Below are 24,883 nucleotides of genomic sequence, written 5' to 3' on the forward strand. Positions count from 1 at the left end.
TAAAAGAAAAACAAAACAACATTGAGATTCCACCTCACCCCAGTTAGAATGTTTCAGTTTTTATTTATTTTTTATTGTGAAAAAAATACTGTACAGAGGGGTTACAATTACATGAGCAAGATAATGAGTATATTTCTTATCAAGCATTGTAGCCTCCTCCTTTGTTTCCCCTTCCCATCTCATCCTCTACCCACCCCCCGACCCAACCTTCCTCTCCCCCCTCCCACCAAAGTTGTAAAGTTCATTTTCGACTTGTAAGTCTCATTGTTGCAAAGGGTCCACCTGTATCCCTATTTAAACATTTTGTTTTTCCCTTCCCCTCCACAAATTATACCAACATCAAATACAGTGAAAGCAGGGGTTATACCGTGGGGAGAATGTTTCAGTTTTTGTAACCCTTCCTTCCCTAATGTAGTTAGAAGATCATCAGTCAGAGCAATTACTTCAGGTGTTTCATTCTGCCATTGCTTGAATTCAGCAGTCAAGCATTTCACTTGCATCATCAGTAACGATGGCTGAGCATTTGAATTAGTGTCTCAGTTCCAATAAGCGACCATTTATGCTGACAGTTTTCCGTATCTTTCCAGAGTTCTTCACATTCTTTAATAAGTCCTTCTTCAGAATTCATAACAAATTCTGAGCCTGTAGTACATCTGGATCTAGATCTTGCTCAACCACAGTCATGACCTTGGTGATTTTTCCTAGCCTTGTGGGAAAACCCGAACACCGCCACGAGCTGAACGTTCTGGGCTACTCGGGCGTTCGAAGCTCGGTTTTAACGGCTTTTCGGCCGTGGGTCACCCAAAGGAGGATACACAAGGCCCAGTACCTGATCATATAAAATAATATTTATCAAGATGAACTCCAGGAAATGGAAACACGAGGTTCTTTTTCTTTTCTGATGTTTTTGTTTTCATTTTCTTTTGTATCGGTTGTTCATTTCTCTTTCTTTGGGAGGGTCGCGGGGGGGGGGGGGGGGACAGAAACGGTGGAACAAAGGGTGGACAAATGCAGCAAACTAGACACTTTGTTGAAATGAACATATAACTTGTGAATGGGGACAGGAAGGAAAAACTGGGAGGGAAGGGGTGTCATTGTTCACAAAGATAGGTACTGACTTACATAACTGTAACCCCTCTGTACCTCACTTTTACAAGAGCAGCTTTTCAAATGCATTTTAAAATGACATTAGGCAAACTGTTAAGGAACATTGTCAGTTCCAAGGGACTGGTGGTTACATCAAATGAGATTATTCAATTAAAGTAGGTTTTGTGGGATTCTTTAATGACTCATTCTTGTGTGCTAATCTCAAGTATCATGGTTTGCTTACCAACCATATATTTCTCATATTCTTTATGATCATGTTATGCAATGATGATTCTCAGCTAATACATTGTATTTGGAGAGGTAGATATGGGTTCTATTCTGGTTCCTATTACTGATGAAATTTATTGTGTGATCAGCCTGAGTACACTGTGAAATCTAAATGAAATACTCAATATTTTTTTAAAAACTCATGAGTCTTCATATCTGCTGCTGTTGCTTCTGAAGAATTGAAGTTCTCTTAAGAAGTTACATGTATAAGGCTAGAGATACTGCCAGGTGCTGGTGGCCCAAAGCCAGCCAGGACAGGAAAGTCAGTGAGACTCTTCTCTCCAATTAACCACCAGAAAACTGGAAGTAGAGCTCTGGATCAAAGTGGTAGAGCAATAGCCTTGAGGAAAAAAGTTCAGAAATAGAGCCCAGACCCTGAATTCAAGTCCCCTGACTGACCAAAAAAAAAATCATGAAGACTCTTTGATTGTGCTAACTAGAATACTGTGATTTTAGAAAAATAGAATGTTGTTAAAGGAAAGTCAAAATTGTTCTGGACTGTCTTAGCCCTGTTAAGTTCTTACCTGACTACGTTTAACCCATGTATCAGTTCTAACATACTCTTGAGTATTAGAATATGTTGCTAAGATGAGCAAATTCTAGTGTCCCTAGTCCTAAATCTAAGAATTTTACATCTGAAACTCAAAGAAAAAAGCATCCTTTTAATGAGAGAATCAATGCATTTGGTAAGTATATAGATTTATGGCTTTCTGTGTCCTGTTATGTATTTTAGAATTCCTTTATTCATCTATAATTTCATGAACTATTATATTTTTGTCATTCTTGGATTATTGAAGTGAATGAACGTTCAGTCACTTGATATTAGTTACTAAAGTTAGTAAATGTACTGCAAATATTATCTGTGATAAATCTTACAATTGTAAGAGTGTACCTTCCAAATATAATGGTAGTGGATGTGGAAAAATACTATTCATGTTTCAGGATCCCAAAATTAAAATTGTCTCTGTAGACTATCTTTATCAGTTGATGTACTGTTTTTGAAGACAACTCTAAAAGAAGGTAAAGATATCAGCAACATCCTAGTATATTCAGCATATATTCAAGAATAACATTCAGTAATTAATCATTACTGTAGTCTTTTTCTGCTTGAGCAATAAGTAATTGTCTCCTACTTGTTCCTTTACATTTCACCAACTATGAAGTGATAGAGAAGAAAATAAATTACATTTAGATTTGAGCAAGTTATCCTAAAATTTGTCTTGGTGAGTAAAATTATCAAAAATGTGATCTTTCAGTGAAAGATGTCAGATGTCAGAAAATACCAAAGTTTAATTTAAAAATTACATTTATTCATTAAAGCAAAATATCAAATCCAGGCAAATGGAAAGCAAGAGATTCCTTTATTTTATAAAATTCCACAGCATACAAAAATTTCTACATTTCTCAAATTACACAGCAGTCAAATAAATCCATAAGTCTATGTCAAAAGCCTAACTGTTCTCAAATTAGTTATATTGTCTTTTCAAAAAGTTAACACATCATGAGTGAGTCTAATGAATGAATAAATGAATGAGAATAGGGAAGACTGTGTTGTTACCCTTAGAGGTCTAAATTCTGTCTTCTCAATCCCTTATATAATTATAAAATAAGTAATCATAGGCTTAAAGATGTTTTATTAAAGTTGCTGTATTTCAATACTGAGGTTAAAATGAGGCTCTTCTGTTTGCTAAGCAAGCATACTACCACCCTAACCATGCTTCTGGCTCTTCCTGCTTTTTTGTTACTTTTCAGATCTATATCTGAAAAGGTCTCATGCTCTTTTGCTTAAAATCCACCTCTGACACAATTTCCTCCTATGTCTCCTGTGCAGCATCAATTACAGGTATGAACACCATACCTGGTTTTGTTGAGATGGAGACTTCCTAACTTTTTGCCCAGGCTAACCTAAAACCAATCTGACCTCTCAGGTGGCTGGAATTACAGGCATGAGCCATTGTGCCTGCTCTATAAGAGATATTGAAATCAAGTTTCAACAGAGTGCACTATGTTAGATGGGGCTTGGAACAATTACTATCTTAGAGCAGGCATTGCCTGGATCAAATCAAACTCATATAATGTTTGGAAAACATCACAAAACATTTAACATAAAACCATTATTTTCATATTGTTATTTCATGTGGGAAAGAATAATGTGTATGAAACCACTCAGATTTATCCTTTGTAACATATGAGCATTAGCATTGAAGTAACAAACCAGAACAACCAATGCAGATTCTCCTGGGCTTTAAAATAAATTAAGCTTACTAGAGTAAATTCAAGTTTATGTTTAACATTCATTTATGTCAAATTGTAAGAAAACATAAAAATTCCTAAAGACCTGTATATTTTGAGGCCATACAAATAATTGGAGATATAGAAGTTCTAAGGATAATGCTTCTAATATTGTTTGCAGACACAATGTGTTTGTATATTAAAAAATATTACATAAATTTACCTATGTGATCGTAGGGCTTTTTGACTGATTAAAATAAAAAGTCAGACACTAATGGCTGATCCCTCTAATCCAAGCTACTCAGGTGGCTAAATTCTGAGCATCAGGTTTCAAAGCTAGTCTGGGAAGGAAAGTCATGAGACTCTTATCTCCAATTAACTACCAAAAAAAAAAGCCAAAAGTGAAGCTGTTGCTAAAATAGTAGAGCACTAGCCTTGAGCAAAAAAGCTTAGGGACAATGTCCAAGCCCAAGATAGGCACAAAAAAAGACCATTAGAAAGCATACGCATTGCCTTATTTTTTCAATATTTTCTATGATTTCCAGGTCCTCTTCAGCTTTGCAGATTCCAGGTGAACCCTCACCAGTTTCTTCAGTGCGTCTTTCATGTCCTTATTCCTCAAGGTGTAGATGAGAGGGTTGAGACTTGGTGTGATAATGGTATAAAAGAGGGTGAGGAACTTGCCCTGGTCCTTGGAGGCACTGTTACCTGGTTGCAGGTACATGTAGATAACAGTCCCATAAAATATGGACACCACCGTGAGATGAGATCCACAGGTGTTCACTGCTTTGCGCCGTCCTGTCTTTGACTTCATTCTCAGCACAGCTTTGGCAATGTAGCCATAGGATATAAGAATAAGGGCAAGGGGAGTGAGGACAATGACAATGCCCAAGGCAAAAACAGACATTTCCACCGTGGTGGTGTCTACACACGCAATCTTCACCATGGCTGGCAGCTCACACAGGAAATGATCCAGAATGTTGTTTCCACATCTAGGCAAATTCACAGTGAGACTGCATAATACTACAGAATTGGCCAAACTAATACTCCAGACCATGATAATCATCTTGAGACATAGTTGTGGGTTCATGATTATAAAATAATGCAAGGGCTTACAAATGGCTGTAAAACGATCATAGGACATGACAGCCAAAAGAAGACACTCAATGGAACCCAACCACATATAAGCATAGAGCTGGATGATACAGCCCACATAACTGATGGTCTTCTCAGGGCCCCACAGGTTAACCAGCATCTGAGGAATAATGCTGGTGGTTAAACACAGGTCTAGGAAAGATAAGTTACTGAGAAAAAAATACATTGGTGTGTGGAGATGAGAATCCAGGAGAGAAGCCAGAATGATAGCTGTGTTCCCCACCAATATAATAAAGTAGAAGATGGTGACAACTCCTGACAGGATTTTCTCCAGTTCGGGATGATCAGAGAAGCCAAGCAGAATAAAATTATATAAAGCACTGTGATTGCTTTGATCCATAGTTCTTCAAAATCTATATCCTAAATGGAAAAGATAGAGGAAGGGGAGGAGGTGAAAAAGGAAGACAGGAGAAGAAACAACCTGTCAAAGTGTACCATCTAAATAACTTTAAGAAATCAAAGGACTAAAGAAAATTAGATTGATCATTGAAAGCCATTAATGGATCAAAGTTGAAAGTTTCTGCCAAGTAATATATCTGTTTTAGATTCTTTTATAGCAATGAGGTTAATATTAAATTTTACTTTTAATACAGGGTCTTAATTATGTTACATACAGATTTGAAAACTTAAAATAGATATAGTTCTAAAATGATATGACCTGTGAATTTTAAAATAAAGCCAGTTAACTTGATATAGTGAATATATTCTTTTCTTGGTCATGAATTGACTTATAAAAATGAGCCATTTAGCTAATGTCAGAGTGAAAGAAGGAATTCCTCTTCTCCCATGTTTGTTAAATAGAATTACTGGTTCCTCAATTTGTCAGGTTAAGACATCTGTTATTTGTCTTCAGCCCTTTTATTTCACCCTTTTATTTCTTGTCACTAAATCCATTAAAGTTGAGTGCAAAATAAGTTCTTTAAGATTTTTTTCCTATTGAACAATATGTCTTGATCTGTTATCCCTTTAACATTTTCACCCCCACTTTGACCCACCTCTTCCCTTATTTTTCTCAATTCTGTCCCCGGTTCATTCAGCTATTCCTCTCCCCTTGGCTTCACTCCGCCTTTTGCAAGTATCTATTTCCTGGTACTTAATTTTTTGAGGATTTGACTTAGTGTTTCTAAAGAATTATACTATTTGATTCACTTGTAACTGCTTGAATACCACCCAGAGTGTTCACTTATAGATTTATAGGCACATTCTAACTACCATAAATGAGGGAATCCATGCAACCTGTGTTTCTCTCTGAGTTTGGCTTTCTTCACTTAATATAATTTTTTCAAGTCTTTGCATTTCCTTATGAATGATGAAATATTATTCTTTCTGATGGATGAGTAGAATTCTATTGTGTATATATACTGTTTTTTCTGGATCCATTTGTCCACTGAGGGACATATGAATTGATTGCATATCTTGATGATGGTAAATAGTGCTGCAATGAACATAGTTGTGCTGTTGTCTTTACTATGGCCTTGTTTGTACTTTATTGGAAAGTGAGGGGAGGGGTGTGTTGGGAGGGGTAAGTGAGAATGTTGAAAGGCGTGACTTTGATCAAGACACATTATATTCATAGCCTGCTTTGTTGATGGCAGCTCCTTTTTTTTTGTACAACTACTCAATGATAATAAAAATATTCCAAAAAAAAGTTTCTACCACTACTACCCTAAACCAAACTTCTATGATCACTTTCCTAGATCCTAATGACAGTGTTTATTCTTTGGGGTTCATCTTATGACTTTACATTACTACAACTTTCAAATAAAATCTTGCCATCCCAGATAAGATCCATAACACTACTCAGCTCAGTGTTTCATCAATAAAATCATATACTATACACCTGCCTAGATTGGGGATGGAAAATCATATAAATAATAAATGCAAGGAGCTCAGAAGAATGCTTGCAACATAGCATGCCTGAATAAACTTTAGTTACCAGAATTATTATAAGAACAAACTATAATCACACAAAATATAGGTAAATGTGGAGTGTCTGCTCCTGACACTAAGAGTCTTTAAGAAAACAGACAAAGGGGTACTCGAAAGTGGTGATGGGGAAGGGAAGGGGATAGCAAGGAAAAGTGGGAAAGAAAGGAAAAGAAAGGAAAGAAAAGAAAAGAAAAAAGAGAAGAAAAGAAAAAGAAAGGAGAACTAGGGCAGAATGTGCTCATAAAATTCAAAGCACATCCTAAAAAAATTAAGATCCAGAATCATAACAAATCAATGAAAGACCAGATACGTGGAATTTCATCAAACTGGAGAGTTTCTACATGACAAAAGACAAAGCTAGCAAGATAACTAGAAAGCCTGCATAATGGGAAAAGATCTTCACCAGTTATGCATTAGATAAGGAAGGGCCTCATACTTAAAATATACTTAGAACTCAAAATATTAAACCTTCCCAAAATAAATCCTAAAAGAAACAACAACCCAATTAATAAACGGGTTAAAGATTTGAAGAGAGACTTCTCAGAAGAAAAATAAGAATGTCCAATAGACACATTAAGAAATATTCAACATCTCTGGCCATAAAAGTAATGCAAATCAAAACAACATTGAGATTCCACTCCAGTTAGAATGGCCATTATCAAGAAAACAAGTGACACATACTGGTGGAGATGTGGCCAAAAGGGACACTACTACACTTTTGGTGGGAATGTAAACTTGTTCAACCACTCAAGCAATACGGACGTTCCTCAAAAGACTAAACATAGAGTTTCCTTATGACCCAACAATCCCACTCCTGAGCATTACCCAAATGACCACAAACAAGGCCACACCCATGCTATCAGCACAAATATGTTCAAGCAACATTATTTACCATGGCTAAGATATGAAATCAACCCAGAACCCCTCAGTAGATGAATGAATTGAATATGGTATAGATACACAATGGAATTCTATGCTTGCATCAGAAAGAATGACATTGCCCCATTTGTAAAGAAATAGAAAGACTTGAAAACAATCATATTAAGTCAAGTAAGTCAGATCCAAAGAAACATAGGTTGCATGATTTCCCTCATTTGTACTAATTAGAATGTGCCTATAAATCTACTAGTAAGCACAATGGATGGTAAAAGATTAAAAATTATACTGGCACGTGATAAACAGGATGCAAAACATTCACACAGTGAGATCAAAGGAAGATATTCTCAGGAGCAGATCACAAAGACTCAATAGCTTTGTGCATACAATCATGTAAAATGATGTTTATCAAAATGAGCTCCAAGAAATGGAAACAAGAGGTTTTATGTTAGTTTGCTTTTTGTGGGATTTTTCCCCCTTTGTCACTTTTTTTTGTAATTTTTGTCTGGTATGTAATTTTATCTGTTTGGGGGATGGGTAAGGAGGAAGCACAAACATGGCTGGCTGGAAAAAATGGTGGACTAATGCAGTAGTGACAGTCACTGGACACTAAGTTGAAAATGAACCAAACAACTAGAGGAAGAGGGGGGGTCAGAAGGGAAAAAGTGGGGAAAAACAAGGGAAGAGGTCACATTGTTCAAAAAGAAATGTACTCATTCCTGACATATATAACTATAACTCCTCTGTATATCACCTTTACAATAAAAAGAAGGGGAAAAAAGAAAATTAAGGGAAGGAGGTAGGGTTGTGAGAGATGAGGAGAATGTTGAAAGGGGTGTCAATGATGAAGATGTATTGTATTCATTAACTGCTGTGTTAAAGGGCAACTCTTTTCTACAACTATTCAAAGATAAGAAAATATATTTTTTAAAAAAGAAAACAGACAAGATACATACTTCTCTTCCTTCTATCCTTCATACCTAAAACATGCCCATATTTATAGCTATAATAATAATAATAATGAAAAATAATAAACTTAGTAGTTAGCATTTTTTAATTCTAAGTTAAATTTTAAACTTTGGCAGGGGTTGGGATTTAGGGGGAGAGATGGGAGGGCAGGCATGGTAAGGGGAAACAAAGGAGGAGGCAACAATGCTTGATAAGAAATGTACTCTGGGGCTGGGAAGGTGGTGCAGTGGTAGAGCGCTTGCCTTGCATGCATGAGGCCCTGGGTTCGCTTCCTCAGCACCACATAAACAAAAAGAAAAAAAGCCAGAAGTGGCGCTATGGCTCAAGTGGTAGAGCGCTAGCCTTGAGCTGAAGAGCTGAGGGACAGTGCCCAGGCCCAGAGTTCAGGCCCCATGACCAGACCCCCCAGCAAAAAAAAGAAATGTACTCATTACCTTGCTCATGTAATTATAATCCCTCTGTATGCTATTTTCACAATAAAAAACTTATTAATAAAAAATAAAAAATAACTTCCTAATAAATATATTGAAGAGAGAAATAAGTTGGATGAAAGTTTTCTAAGTTATAACATACTCAGACATTGACAATCTTCAACTTTTTTTTTCATTAGAAACTTAGTCTGGGGATTTGAGACATTACCTGCATGTCATGGTAATGAAGTGGCAGGTGAGCATGAAATACTGTTATTTTAATCTATATAATAACAACTACCATATTCAGTTTGCTGAAAGTAATGTAAACCATGACTCTCCATTTGAAGGAAGAATGAGCTCAGCATCACTCACTAGTGCTATAGAGATCCAGGCCTTCTAGACAAGTCTGAGCATCTCAGAACTGCCTAAACCTACAGCAATAGAATAAACAATCCATAAATTACTGCCAGAAAAGCTAGTCACTGAATACATGAAGATAACCCTCACATTCAAAGGAAAATAACATCCAGAAATGCTCAATTCAGTACTACTTGGGCATTTACAATTTTGATAGCCAGACAGCTAGATTTTATGATAGTGTCATCATCATTATCACCACCTTCACCATTATCACCCTTAACACACACACACACACACACACACACACACACACACACACACACCCCAGGAGGGAAAATGGAAGCTTTTGGAGATTATAGACTTATGGCAAAGATTGCAGTGATGGTTTCAGCACCAAACGTGCAGTAAGCATTAAGAATGTATAAGTTTTTAATATGTCAATCTGCTCATAAAGGTGATGAAAAAAACTAAGATGCTTGATTGAAAATTAAAACTACCAAACTAATAGCTCCATCTCTATCTTCTCAGTCTTTCTCTACAAGAAGTTGTACTTGGGCTGGGAAGCTGGCTCAGTGGTAGAGCACTTGCCTTGCTATGCCTGAGGCCCTGGGTTCAATTCCTCAGCACCACATAAAGCAAAAAGAAAAATCCCGAAAGTGGCACTGTAGCTCAAGTGGTAGAGCACTAACCTTGAGCTGAAGAGCTGAGGGACAGTGCCCAGGCCTAGAGTTCAGGCCCCCCGACCGGACCCAAAAAAATAAAGAAGTTGTACTTTTTGCAAGTTATTAATTTTAAATATTTTTCTGGAAGATTATGATAAAATCATTCAAAATTGTGGTGAGGATATAAAAGTTACAATCCTAACTGGTTAAAACACTGCTTAAAATAGTTGGTTTGAGAGTTATTTCATGATGGCCTGAGAAATCTCTTTGGAAACAATAGCCTGAGTTCTGCTATGGATCCAGTTGGAAAGTAAAAGTAATAATTCTCTAAAATATGATGCAACCTGTCACACATTCCACTAATTTTATCATATCATAGTAAGAAAATGAATAACTAATTCATGAATAAATGTTAATATAATTGATATAATTAATAAATATTTATATAGACAGGCACATTGCTGTATATAAGTACATGCCTAACTTCTGAATAAAATAGGCATCAGTGAAAAGTACCTAAAAATTAAAAAAGAACTCAGAAAATTAAAATTGATTGCATGCACTGAATTCCATAATGATTTCCTTTAGAGCTCCCCAAGATTAATTCAGGAAGTGATAAAAATGCTTATTATGCTTAATAAAAGTCCTAAATAAAAATCCTAAGTCTAATAGTTCATATTATGAGAAATATGCATGGTTTAAAATATCTGAGTCTTATGTTTTATATATAATATATAAATAAAATATACGACTTACACTTATATACAAAGGCAAAAATATGCAATAAGAGTTTGGGACAGTCTCCCATATGCAAATTTGATCATTATATATATTGAAATATATAAAGATCAATGAATAGCTTCTTGTTTCCCCTTTATAATAAAGAACAAATTTAAACATTTTCCTCTATAATGTAGGTAAGAATAGATTTCTCTTCAGACACGTACAATACTTTTTCCTCAGCGTCTGAGAGGAAATCTGCAGAATCAGCACACACGGGTCTTTAGATTTTTTTAGCTTTTGACAGATTTCTTTTCCCAGCCCAGGCACATGATTTTCTAAGAAATACTATACAGATTGACGTTACCACAGTTCACACCAGGCTACCTTGATGCCAAATGTCTCCACCATGGCAGAGTCCTCAGTGTGGAAACTCTGCTTAAGTGTTTGCCTTCCATGGCTGTCACTCTCCCGTGATTTCGCTGCTGTGCCACTTCAAAGTCTGCCCCAAAGTGTGGCCAGGTAGAAATCCCCCTCAGGACTCCTCCTTCTTGATCATGTGACTTCAGGTGAGGGGATGAAACCATCCCCAATGCTTAGTGCTTGTTTTAGTCTTTAAATGAACATGCACATAGTTCTTGATTATAGAGAAACACAAACAGCAGTCAGGTAATCCAGAATAAGAACTGAACAAAAATTCCCAATATTGCCTGAAACTCCAGTATGGTGCCATAGAAAAGGATAGCTGAGGAAGCATTTGGAGGATTATTCTGTTAACCTGATATTTCACTAATTTGTCTTAGCAGGTACATAGTGAAATAAATATATATTTATATAAAATAAAAGTTCATTTATTGTAAAGTTTGAATATGTACTAATTGATTGGACACAAAACCCTTATTAAAATATTTGACGAACATTTTTAGGATTAATTGGGATCATTAGGGTTATTGGACACTTCTGTCTAAGATACTATACAATCAACCACAAATATTCACACAGTTGCATTCAGTTGCTTTATGTGGCATGTCACAGCATGGTTTTGAACATTCAGTGAAAAAAATATCAAAATATGCTTAATAACCATAGTAATATAATTGGCTTGCAAAGTAACTTAGAGTTTTGTCACTTTCCATTCAAATATCACACATATGGGCTTCATGAAACACTTCACCATTAAAGGATTGGCCCAATATAAACAAAATCCTTCATTACTTCATTTAATTTCTCAAAATGCTGCCTTACGCAAGTACTGGATTTTGTTGTTTCAAATGTACCTCCTTTTTGCTGAAAAACAAAAGAATATGCATGTCCTCAAAATGTAAAATAGCTTATGGATCTGAATCTCTCTGAATTGAGATCATGGTTTAGCCAATTCCCTGGTTATCAAGTTACCTGGAGTTCAAAATGGCAGGTTTAATTGTACATCATCAGCGGTCATTATACTCATAAGGTGATGAGCCCACTAAATCAAAGAAAATTCCTATAAGCTGGATAGAGTTATTCAAATTCAACATATAAAAATCAAATACCCAATGTTTAAGTAATTATGCAAGGAAAAAATACAGGAAAATCAAATCCTTAAGCATGGAAAACCTTCTGATCATAGCCAACTGCCTCTATTCGTAATGGAGAAAAATTGTGATTAATTTTTTGAATACTTGTTCAATTCCAAATAGCTTATGTAGATTGTTTAATAACAAGGAATACTTGACTCCCCGTGGACGTAATTACTACACTGAGTGACTGAGGTTGGACAGCATTTTCTTGAGGTGTTTTGTGTTTTTATAGCTGCACAGCAGTCAAAAAGCATGCCACACCTACTCCACAAAATACCTGAGTAAAGGAAGTAATATTTATTCAATAGGCTAGTATCCTAATTTTTTGTTACTAAATACTTTATTATACTCTTTGAGACAAATAAAATATCCATGCTTTGCAAACTTTATTATTTTACTCAATTTTTATTTAAAGTGTAATTTTATTGACAAAATGATGTACATAAGGATTACAGTTATATAAGTAAGGTAATGAGTACATTTTTACATAGTCAAAGTTTGAAAAGTATTTTGGCCAGTTTTCAATCCCAGTCAAAATTCATATTGATAGATTTATTACACAGAGGAAGAAATGCAGTTACAGAATAGCGATACCATTTGCTGAAGGTACCTGAATTTTTTCTCTTACAGGGCTTCTTTATTTTATTTTTTAATTTTATTTTATTATAAAGATGCTGTACAGAAGGGTTACAGTTACATGAGTAAGATAATGAGTACATTTCTTGTCAAACATTGTTACCCCCTCCTTTCTTGTTCTCCTACTATCCCTTCCCTCCCCCACAACCCTCACTCCTCCCCACTGAAGTTGTACAGTTCATTTCCAATATAGTGTTTTGTGGGTATCATTATTGCAATGAGTCATCCTGTGTCTTTGTTTCAGTGTTTTGTTATTCCCCAAATTAAACAAATGTATATACAAGATGCAGAAGGTACCTGTTTTTAATTTATAGTGTTGCAAAAAGAAATTAGATAACTTAGTACAAGACCAGTGATACTATTTCCCAAAGAGTCATTACAATCTATCTTCTGTCCATGGATAACCAATACATTATAATACATTACTGTTCCTCATAACTTGTTCTTTCCGCTTCTATACTATAGGAAAAGTAGAATAGGAAGATGATACTCATTAAAGAAAATCATTCTTAGGAGTTCATTCTATTAGGTTTTGCTAACCTGCCTTGGCTAGAACTTCCTCTACTCGTTAATTTTCTGATAACATGCCCCATCACCATGATGGGAAACATCACCACCATTCTGGAGTCCAGGTAAGACCCCCGGCTCCACAGCCTCATGTATTTCTTCCTCACCAATCTCTCCTTTTTGGACATGTGCTACACCACCACCATCGTCCCTCAGATGCTCTTTAACCTAGGAAGTTCTAGGAAGACAATTAGTTATGTGGGGTGTGCACTTCAGCTTTATTTATTCAGCACAGTGGGGGCCACAGAATGCCTTCTGCTGGCAATTATGTCCTTTTACCGCTACGTGGCCATCTGCAGACCTCTGCATTACACCCTCATCATGAACCAGTGCCTCTACTTCCTATTAGCCCATTATTTGGCTGTGTGGAATTACCTATGCCATATCAGAAGCCACACTTACATTACAGTTGCCCTGTATGGCATAAATCATTTGGATCACTTGCTATGTGAGATTCCAGTTCTGATCAAGCCCACCTGGGGGAAAAGGAGGCAAGTGAGCTTGCACTCTCTGGTTATCTATCTTGATGTCTCCCATTTGTTCTTTGAGAAAGGTCTGAATGAAATAATGAGGACAGTTTTTGATTACTTTCCTTAAAAAGATAATCTCAGCATTGATTATGCTTGGTATCAAAGACAGAGTATATTTTCACTATTTAATACATGCTTTCTCTTCAACATAACTTTTCAAAAGTTATCTAAAGTAACAGTTATGCTATTTACATGGAATATATACCCCAGAAATGTGAAGCATTCTGGAACCAATAAAACATTTCTGTGATTGGTACCATTCCCTACTATCAATATTCTTCATTCTGAGACTTTGGCCTGTTCTCAGTGTGTGTGTGTGTGTGTGTGTGTGTGTGTGTGTGTGTGTGTGTGCGTGTGTGTGTTACCCAAGCTAACTTTGAGGCACAATTCTCATATCTCATATCTCAGCCTTCTCAGTAGCTAGGATTACAAGTATGAGCACCTAGCACCTAACCTATTGTTCTTATAATTCCTCATATTATCAGCATCCAGTCATCATAAACCTTCTTGAAAGAAATAACCTTCATTATCCTAAATGCTAGTAACAAAGTTAAACTAGTGGACAACAGAGTGATTGAAAAAAGACACTCAGGGACAACTCTAATGAGTTTCTACTGATGTAGTTATGATACACATCTTTCTATGTTTCATCTCCAAAACTAAAATCACTATTTGTCTTTATATAATACTAACAGAGAATATCTTAACTGGTACACAATATTTAAGATATTATATATTATGGAATTTTAGTTCTTTATTTGGCTATATGTTTGTGTAAAATTTTTATACATTTCCTAGGAATGAGTCAGAATCTACCAATTTAGTTTCCTAGGTTTTTTTCTTAATTGTACAAGCTCCATTGGTACAAAGAATTGTGCAATACCAGATGACCTGGAATTTTTCAGAGGAATTCTGGTTTTGCAGTTAATTCTCATATGAAATAGCATGAGGCTTTTCATCCAGTTATTTTTTTAAATCTTAATTATATCAGAAGGTTTGTCAGTAAAGTCTAAATAACTTCCCATTTTTCTTTGACATACTTATTATTTCACAACACCTCCTGCTGAATTCACAGCATATTTATTCAACAACATGTAAGTCTTCAATCCATTAACTTCTTTTATATTAGTTTTTACTAATTTCATGAGCTACTTTAAACTTTTAGTAGGAGTCAAGTGTTTTAGCACTTTCAAATAACAGCAATACAGATTTTACAGTTCTTACATCTGAACTGTTATAGGGACTTGGATTGTTTAACCAATAAATAATTATAACATTATAATATTTTATTTTTCAAATTTAATCTTTTTTTTTTACTTTTAAAAGATATTTCTTCTTGCCGGGCACCAGTGGCTCACGCCTGTAATCCTAGCTACTCAAGAGGCTGAGATCTGAGGATCACATTTCAAAGCCAGCCCTGGCAGGAAAGTCTGTGAAACTCTTATCTCCAATAAACCACCAGAAAACCAGAAGTGGCGCTGTAGCTCAAGTGGTAGAGCGCTAGCCTTGAGCAGAACTGAGGGACAGTGCTCAAGCCCAGTTCAAGACCCATGATTGACAAAAAAAAAAAAAATAGATATTTCTTTTTATTTGAATTTATACACAGAAAAAAAATTTAGGTTGTCCAGATTCATATCACATCCTCATTCTTTCACTGGTTCAAAGGACTCAAAATATTTTAAAGAAATTACTCAAAACTCTCTTCTTTCTTATTGTATTTCTTTCAGTTTTAGAACACTTTCATTAATTCACCATACAAAATTACTGTATATTACGTGTTTAGCAAAAAAATGCGCCTTTCAAGGAGCAAAAACATCCACATAAATTGAAGTAAAATATATAGAACAGAGGATCTTTTTGAAAGTTATGAGTAATGGACAAAGAATGATCTGTAAAGCCAGGTTGCCTAGAGATTTGAGATAATTAGAAAAGAGTGACAAAATATTTCTCATGTGACACATATAGAAAACTAGCTGGTGAATAACTTGTAATGCTGTTTTGATGATCATCTAATTACCTACAATTAAATTATGTTAATTTATATTAATAGAATCATATTTAATAATTTTTCTATTACAAATATTTTATTACTGAATAAACTGAATTTTCACTGTGTACTTACATAGAATTACTATTTTTTTATTTATTATTTGTGGGGATACTGAGATATAAGCTCTGGTCATTCTACTTCTGATCTCTCTTGTTTCTAGTTAATTGTCAGAGAGGGTTTCATGTTTTCTGTCAAGATGGGCTTTACCTAGAATCTTCTCTGCCTCTTAAGTAGCTGGGATTACTAGATCACACACATGCCTGGCTTAAATCTTACTTGTAAACTAGCCACAGCAGATGGTGATGCAAGCTAACTAAGTATAATCCTCACTGACATGTTTATAGAACACATAAGCAAGTGACACATTTGAAGAGAAGAACAAAGGCTTTCTAGTAGAAACCAGAATGTTAAAAATTTAATGTTTACTAAGATATGGAACCAACCCAGATGCCCTCAGTAGATGAATGGATGAAGAAGATGTGGTATCCATACACAATGGAATTCTATGCCTCCATCAGAAAGAATGACATTGCCCCATTTGTTAGGAAATGGAAAGACTTGGAAAAAATGATATTAAGTGAAGTAAGCCAGGTCCGAAGAAACATATGTCCCATGGTTTCCCTTATTTGCAATAACTAGTATATGTCTGAGACAAGCAGAAACAGTCAGATAAGTTGATGTTAGATGAAATGAACCCCAAGATAAGGACTCAAATGGTTTTTCTTTCTTGCTATTGTTTCTAACATATTTATAAGATGATTTCTGTTTTGCTTTGTATGTCCCTCCCCCATGGTATAACCCTTGTTTTCACTGTATATGATGTTGGTATAATTTATGGAGGGGAAGGGAAAAAACAAATCATTTAAATAGGGATGCAGGTGGACCTATAGCAACAATGAGATGCACAAGTCGTTGTGTCAAAAAACGAACTTTATAACTTTGGCGCACAGGGGGATGCGGGGGGGGGATAGGAAGGAATGGGAAGGAGAAACAAAGGAGGAGGCAACAATGCTTGATAAGAAATGTACTCGTTACCTTGCTTATGAAATTGTAACCCCTCTGTACAGTATTTTCACAATAAAAATTATAATAAAAAAGAAGAAATAAGAATGGATAACCAAAAAATTTTAATGTTTACAAACTTTCACTTTGAACAGGAAATGCTCCTCACCAGTTTACCTATTGCCCCCTTCACATCCTTATTCCTCAGGGTGTAGATGAAGGGGTTAAGGGTAGGAGTCACCACTCCATAGAAGAGAGCCATGAACTTCGGCTGGTCCCTTGTGATGGAGGAGGGAGGCTGAAGGTACATGCTAATGGCTGGACCATAAAGTAACAAAACCACAATCAGATGGGAAGAACATGTTCCAAAGGCCTTTTTCCTTCCCTCTGAAGATTTAATCTTCAGTACAGCACGTCCAATGCTAGCATATGAGGCAAGTATTAAGCATAGAGGAATAGCTAATAGAATAATGCATACTAAAAAGATTCTAAGCTCAGTAGCCTTCTTCTCACCACAGGCAGTCATGATTATGACTGAAATCTCACATAACAAGTGATCCAGTATATTTGTGCCACACAGCGGCAGCTGTAACGTGAGAGCAGACTGAGACACAGCTATGATCACTCCACACAGCCACATAGTGGACACTAACAGGATGCAGAGGCGCTGGTTCATGATGAGGGTGTAGTGCAGAGGTCTGCAGATGGCCACATAGCGATCAAAGGACATAAGACCCAGGAGCAGACATTCTGTGGCCCCCATTATGTGAAATAAATAAAGCTGCACTACACACCCCATGTAGCTGATGGTTTTCTTAGAGCTCCCCAGGTTGAACAGCATCTGAGGGACAATGCTGGTGGTGTAACACATGTCCAAAAAGGAGAGGTTGGTGAGGAAGAAATACATGGGGCTGTGGAGCTGGGAGTCTAACCTGGTCACCAGGATGATGGCGATGTTTCCCATCATGGCCAAGGGGTATGTTATCAGAAGAATAAGGAAGAGAGAAAGCTCCAACCAAGGTCTGTCAGCAAATCCTAGTAGAATGAACTCCTCAGGGTGACTTCTGTTAATGAGAGCCATTCTCTTCACTTTATTTCCTACAATAATAGAGTAGCCTTACCAAAGGTGGCATAGAGAGAAATGACAGAGTTTGATGATACATAAGCAACATTAATATATACAATGGAATAGTAAGTCAACTTGAAATACCATAAAGGGTCTGCTACTAGATCCTGATGCTAAAAATTAAAACAAGTTATGTTAAATAAGTAATCCAATCCCTTCTCACAGAATTTCTTCTTCTGTAGGCAAGGCTGACACTATCTGAAGTACTGAGGTAGTGATAGTATAAAATAAGAAGGACAGAAAAAGCTTGGAGTTATACAATCATCAAAATAGATGTGGCCACCTTGATTTAGTTACTAGTCTTCTCAAAAAAATTACGTCTTCTGTACAGGGAGAGAGAAGACTCTGAATTTAAAAAAAAAAAACTATGTTGAGTATTTGAAATGAAGAAATTTAAAAGCTATGCCATGTTTACATAACTATTAGTGAGCCATTCGTTTTCAAAGTTGGAAAACTTAAGGTCCTGAGCATCCTTCAAGAAGGATTTATTTTTGCATTATATACTTCTCCATAATTATTTGGCCAAACTTTATATATATATTGTTGGGGTTGAACTCTGGGCCTGGGTGCTGTCCTTGAGCTCTTCAGCTCAAGGCAAGCACTCTACCACTTGAGCTACAGTGCTACATCCAGTTTTCTGGTGGTTAACTGGAGATAAGAGTCTTATGGACTTTCCTGCCTGGGCTGGCTTGAACCACAATCCTCAGATCTCAGCTCCCTGAGTAGCTAGGATTATGGGCATGAGCCACTGGCACCCAGAGGTATTTAATATTTTATGTTGAATTTTCATTGCTGTGAATAGTCTGTGGAGAATTTATCAATGATATTCTTTTCTTTCATTTCATGCATTTTATTTGTTTATGTGGTACTGAGCAATTGATCCCAGGGCCTCATTCATGCTAGGCAAACACTCTGCCACTAAGCCACATTCCCAGTTTTTAAAATTGTTATTATAGAGGCGAATCCCAGAGGAGTTACAGTTACATAAGTCAGATAAAGAGTGCATTTCTTTTTTTTTGGGGGGGGGGTCCGGTAGTGGGACCTGAACTCTGGGTCTAGGTGCTGTCCCTCAGCTCTTCAGCTCAAGTAGCGCTCTATCACTTGAGCCACAGCGCCACTTCCAACTTTTTTCTTTTTGCTTATGTGGTGCTAGGGAATCGAACCCAGGGCCTCAGGCATGCAAGGCAAGTGCTCTACCACTGAGCCACCTTCCCAGCCCCTGCATTTCTTTTTTAACAGTGTTATCTCTTTCCATGCTCTTTCCATGCTCTTTCTTGCCTCCCATCCCTAACCACAAGTTGTATAGTTCATTTTCAACATAGTGTCTATTGAGTATCACTGTTTCATTTGTTCATCCTTTATCTGCATTCCTGCCTTACCTTCCCAAATATATAAATGAACAAATGAGACAAAAGAAAAACTGAAATAGCAACAAAGAAAAAAACCTCTTCTTTCCATTTCCTGGAATTCATTTTGATAAATACTATTTATTATTGTTTATTAGTGTAAGTCTTGTAGAGTTATTAGGGACACAATTGTTTTACATAATTCCATTTTTCAGTTTTCAACTACTTGTAACCCTGTCAAATGAGATGCTTATTCAAGCTAAGTAAATTGAAATCTCAACATTACTTTTCCTTTTCAGGATATATATTTCTTTGTTTTTCATCTAAAATGACATTGATGTAAGGATGAGAGAAAGAAAGCAATGATTTGAGAAAGGACGAGTTAAATTTTATTTGTCTATTTACTTTCATTAGTGTTTCAAAGAAAGCAAAAATCTTCTGCAGAGGGATATTTAGATGTCAAGTTAAGATAACATCTCACTGATGATATTCATTTTTACTCTTATAGTCAGAGATTTCATTGTTCCAGATTATATTTTGAGGGTACAAGGTAAAATTTCCTTACCTTTTTTTTTTTTGGAAAAAATCTCAAAATTACTGGGAGTTGCCATCCAAAATTACTCTGCGCCAAAATGTGAACCTTGCCCTTCCACTGTACATTATTGTGAAGTAAAAATAACAATGTCATAATTATTATAAAATAATAATTTCAACAAGTTCTTAATGTGCCATTTATATTAAACTCTTCCTTAAAGCTCTTCATCCTTTTAAGTCATCTATTGCTCACCCCAAGGATTACAACACAGGGCACATCATATCCATATCTTAGGCTATTTTACGATATATTGTCTAGTGTTCTGCTAAATAACTGGGGATAATCTAAATATCAACCAGTTCTCTCTAATGCCCTAAGTTAGATGTTGTGATCATCAATGAACACGGCACATTAACAGTCTACAGAAAGCATCAGTGTTCTAACAACATCATCTGATGTACTGTGGCCCCTACAAATTGTTTGAGCCCAATCATCAAAATGTAATATGTGCACAGTCAATTTAGAATCATCTCTTACATAAATTATTTTTCATGAATATTCTGTTTTGTACATGAGATATGAAATAAAGTGTTACTTGATTATGAAATGACAATCCTGAATATTGAAATCTACCTACATAACAGAAAAATTGTGATACTATATCTACTACAAATTCATTTAGCATTGTTAGATTTGTCTATCATAAATATACTAGCTTGATCTATCCACCGACTTTTTAAAGAGAAATTCAAAATTTGAATATCCAACAATTTTTCTATAACTCCTTTGATCTAATTCTAAAAACAGTGTTCATTCAGAATGCCACAGCAACAATAGCAAATTGGTGCTCTTTGAGAGGCCTTTTATATTATTTGCTTATTTTTTTAATTACTAATGTACTTTATTGTTGTTATAGAGGTGATGTATGAAGGGATTACAATTACATGAGTCAGGTTATGATACATTTCCTTTCAAACTTTTTTATCTTCTGTTCTCTCATTCTCTCCCAATCCCTCCCCCCTGTCTCCACTCAGGAGTTGTATAGTTCATTTTCATCAGTGTCCAGTGCTGCACTTTTTCCCTTGAGTTCTGTACCCTTCCCCCAACCCTTCCAAAGATGCACAAAGGAATACACCATAGATAAGGTAATGAAGACAGAGCTAATTTTTAAAAACCTAACACCTAAAAAAGAAAAAGAAAACAAAACAAGTTCCTTGTTTCCATAGCTTAGAGTTCATTTCAGTATGTATATTATTTTATATAAATAAGAAGGGGCACTTAGGTATTGTACCTTTGTGTTTTATTAATTGCCTTAATAAGAGCAATTTTGTTTGTGAGTGGTGATCCCTTTGAATTTTGCTCTTACTCATGGCATTTTCCTTTGGAGTTTATTTCAAGTCTATATTTCTATTGCTGGATTTCTCATGCTTCATGGGGTTTTTTCCCATGCTATTTCATTATGTTTAATTTTTGAATTCCATTACTTTTGATTTTGTATTTCCAGTGACTTTTTAATCATTATGTCAATACCTAGGAATCATCCAGGACTATTCAACATTTCTTTGATAAACCACCTAGCTGTATGTAGCATCTTGTTTGTATTTCCACACACTTTTATTCCATTTGTTTTATTCCATTGTACCTTATTCATACTTTGTTATTATCACACTATATTTCATTTATACTTAAAACACAATGTAACTTTATAAGTTGCGAAGCATAAGAAGAAATAAAATAATTTTGAGACCATAACACTTGAATAAAACACGTATATTCATCAAATTTTGAAAATATGTTTTAGAGACTGAAATGACTGAAGATTTATCATTTTGTTTCTAGGGGAAAAAAGCTCTTGCTGAAACTTAAATGCTTTTTAAGTGAGACCAAGAAATAAATTAATTACAAATAAAAGTCCAATTGTTCCTGAGAGCCACTAAATGAAGTCTTTCCAAAGATTAGAAGAAGCTCCCTGAAATACATTGCTATTTCCTTTTTTATAAATTATAATTTTTCTTTTTTATATGTAAGTAGTTGTACAAAGGAGTTGTCATTTAACAAAGTAGTTTAGGAGTATAACATATTTTGATCAATATCAGCTCTCTCAGCATTCTTACACATTCCTCTCCTACCCATTCCTTCCCTCACTGTTCATAATTCTGTAGGCTATACGTTAGGTTCTTGACTGCATTCTCCCCTTCTCTCTTCATTCCTCTACTCCTCTCTCCTTGATCCCACATGCACCAGCTTCCTGGTGTTTAATTTTGCTGAACTTTGATTTTCTTTAACATGTGCGCTAGGCCCTGTGATCTGCTCCTGTTCCAACCTTCCCTGAGGATGTGTGACCTTGGAAAACAATGATCGCTTTACCCACCTTATTTTGATAATCTTTGATACAAAATATGAAGGAAGACACTTGCATTGTTCAAACTCTGAGAAGAGGACAGAGAAATTTGATACAGCACTGTTATATACTAAATAGAAAAATGCTTAGTTAAGGAAGGCAATATAGAAAAAACTCACAGAGGTGTGTGAGTATGTTATTTGACTGCTATGTCTGAGGCCCCTTGAGTATTATTTCTTTGTAGGACACTCATAAATTAATCTTCCAGATCAGACAGATCCTGGGAATAGAACTCTCTATGGAAATATTTCTGTGCACAATTAGGAATCAGCTGAACTGAGTCAGTAGCAAGAATCTCCTGTTGTTGGATGTGGTTTGAAATAAACTGGTTCAATTTCCCAGCACACTGAACACTAGCTTAAACTCGATGCACTTGCAGGATAAATAATTCTGAGGAATGTAAGTGAGATTTTCTTGAATTTTTTACTTTACTGAGCAAGAATATTTTTAAAAACTAGATCCTTTTTAGTCATATAAATGATTACAACACGAAAATGAAATCGAGTGTTTACTTATCGTAACATTCATGATCATTGACTTTCTGTTTCTATCTTTCATCAAAGAGGTGATGCACAGAGGGGTTATAATTACACAAGTCAGATAATGAGTACATTTCCTTTCATATGGTATCTTCTATTCCCTCTTTCTCAGTCCCTCCCTCCTGTCTCCACCCATGAATTGAATAGTTCACTTCATCAGTGTCCAGTGGGCTCCACTGCTGCATTTTTTTCATCGTTTTTCTCTGGAGTCCTAAACCTTCCCCCCAAGCCTTCCAAAGATGTACACTTGAATATGCTATACATAATGTAAAGAAGAATGATCAAAAACTAAAATAAAAAGAAAGGAAGAAAAAGAGAGCTCTCTTGTTTCCATATCTTCATTCAATATGTATACTATTTTATATAAACATGAAGAGCACTTAGTTATTTCGCTTTGTGTTTCTCTCTTTAAAGTATCCTCTTTTGGTCTTGCTGTATCTATAATCCTATATAATTTATCATATCCCCACAGTGCATTTTAGATCTGTATACCAGACAGAACATGTGCTGTTTAGCTCTCCAAGCTTGGCTTAACTCACTTAACATGATGTGGTCTAGTTCCATCCATTTGCTTGAAGATGACATTATTTTATTCTTTCTAATGGCTGTGTAAAATTCCATTTGTGTAGGATACCACATATTTTGGATCTACTCATCTATTGTGGAGCATCCGGGCTGTTTCCATATCTTGGTTATTGTGAATAGTGAGGCAATAAACATGGATGTGCAGGTGTCCTTATCATATATTGGCTCATGGTGTTCAGGATAGATGCCCAGGAGTGCTATGGCTGAGTCATAGGGAAGGCCTATATTTAGTTTTTGTTTGTTTGTTTGTCAGTCACTGGGGCCTGAACTCTGGGTTCTTCAGCTCAAGGCTAGCACTCTACCACTTGAGCTACAGCACCACTTCTGGCCTTTTCTTCTTATGTGGTGCTATTAATTGAACCCAGGGCCTCATGCATGCAAGGCAAGCGCTCTACCACTGAGCCAACTTCCCAGACCCTATGTTTAGTTTTCTGAGGAATCTCCAGACTGCTGTCAAGAGTGGTTTACATTCTCACCAACAATGGGAATCCCTGCCAATATTGGTTGTTTTCAAATTCACAATGTTGGCCAATCTAACTGTGGTGAAATAGAATCTCAGAGTTGTTTTGATTTGCATTTCCTTTATGGCCAGGGATGTTGAGCATTTCCTCATATGTTTCTTTGCCCTTCTTATCTCTTCTTCTGAGAAGTCTCCCTTCCCTATTTAATGATTGGTTTCTTAGGTTTGGGAGGGCTTAGTTTCTTGAGCTCCTGCTATATATTGGATATTATTAGGCCTTTGTCTTGTGTATTTCTGGTAAAGATCTTCTCTTAGTCTGTCAGCTGTCACTTTTAGTTTTCTACATATGGATACCCAGTTTTCCCAACACCAACTACGGAAGAGGCTATTTTTCCCCTGCTGTGTATGTCTTTATCTTCCTTATTAAATATCAGATAACTGTAATTGTATGGTTTTATTTCTGGATCTTCTGATCTGTTCCATTGATCTTCATGTCTATTTTTGTGCCAATACCAAGCTGTCTTTGTTATTGTAGCCCTGTAGTAGAGTTTGAAGTCTGGTATTGTGATACCACTCACATTGATATTTTCCCTAGAAATGCTTTGGCTAATCTAGTTCTTTTGCAGTTCCAAATGAATTGTTGAGTCATTTTGTCTATCTCAGTAAAGAATGGCACTGTTATTTTGATGGCAATTGTATTGAATTTGTATATCATTTTTGGCAATATGTCCATTTTCACAATATTGATGCTACCTTATCCATGAACATGTAAGGGCTTCCCATCTCCAGGTTCCCTTTTTTATTTATTTCTTCTTTTATAGTTTTTGCCATAAAGATCTTTTACATCTTTGATTAAG

At 35.8% G+C, this 24,883-nt stretch overlaps 2 protein-coding genes and 1 pseudogene across 2 annotated transcripts; all 3 read right to left on the reverse strand.

Moving 5' to 3' along the window:
- LOC105996912 overlaps positions 1-684 on the reverse strand; it is a 22,879-nt pseudogene extending 22,195 nt beyond the window's left edge.
- A 3,454-nt stretch (positions 685-4,138) lies between these two features.
- Positions 4,139-5,101, reverse strand: LOC105996913 (olfactory receptor 2W1-like). The gene has a single exon (XM_013031154.1). It carries the CDS (start codon positions 5,099-5,101, stop codon positions 4,139-4,141), a length of 963 nt encoding a protein of 320 aa, XP_012886608.1.
- Positions 5,102-17,176: 12,075 nt separating this feature from the next.
- On the reverse strand, positions 17,177-18,115 carry LOC105996914 (olfactory receptor 2B6-like). The gene has a single exon (XM_013031155.1). It carries the CDS (start codon positions 18,113-18,115, stop codon positions 17,177-17,179), a length of 939 nt encoding a protein of 312 aa, XP_012886609.1.
- Between the last annotated feature and the right edge of the window lie 6,768 nt (positions 18,116-24,883).

This window comes from Dipodomys ordii, unplaced genomic scaffold (genome assembly GCF_000151885.1).
Source record: "Dipodomys ordii isolate 6190 unplaced genomic scaffold, Dord_2.0 Scaffold138, whole genome shotgun sequence".
Taxonomy (NCBI): domain Eukaryota; kingdom Metazoa; phylum Chordata; class Mammalia; order Rodentia; family Heteromyidae; genus Dipodomys; species Dipodomys ordii.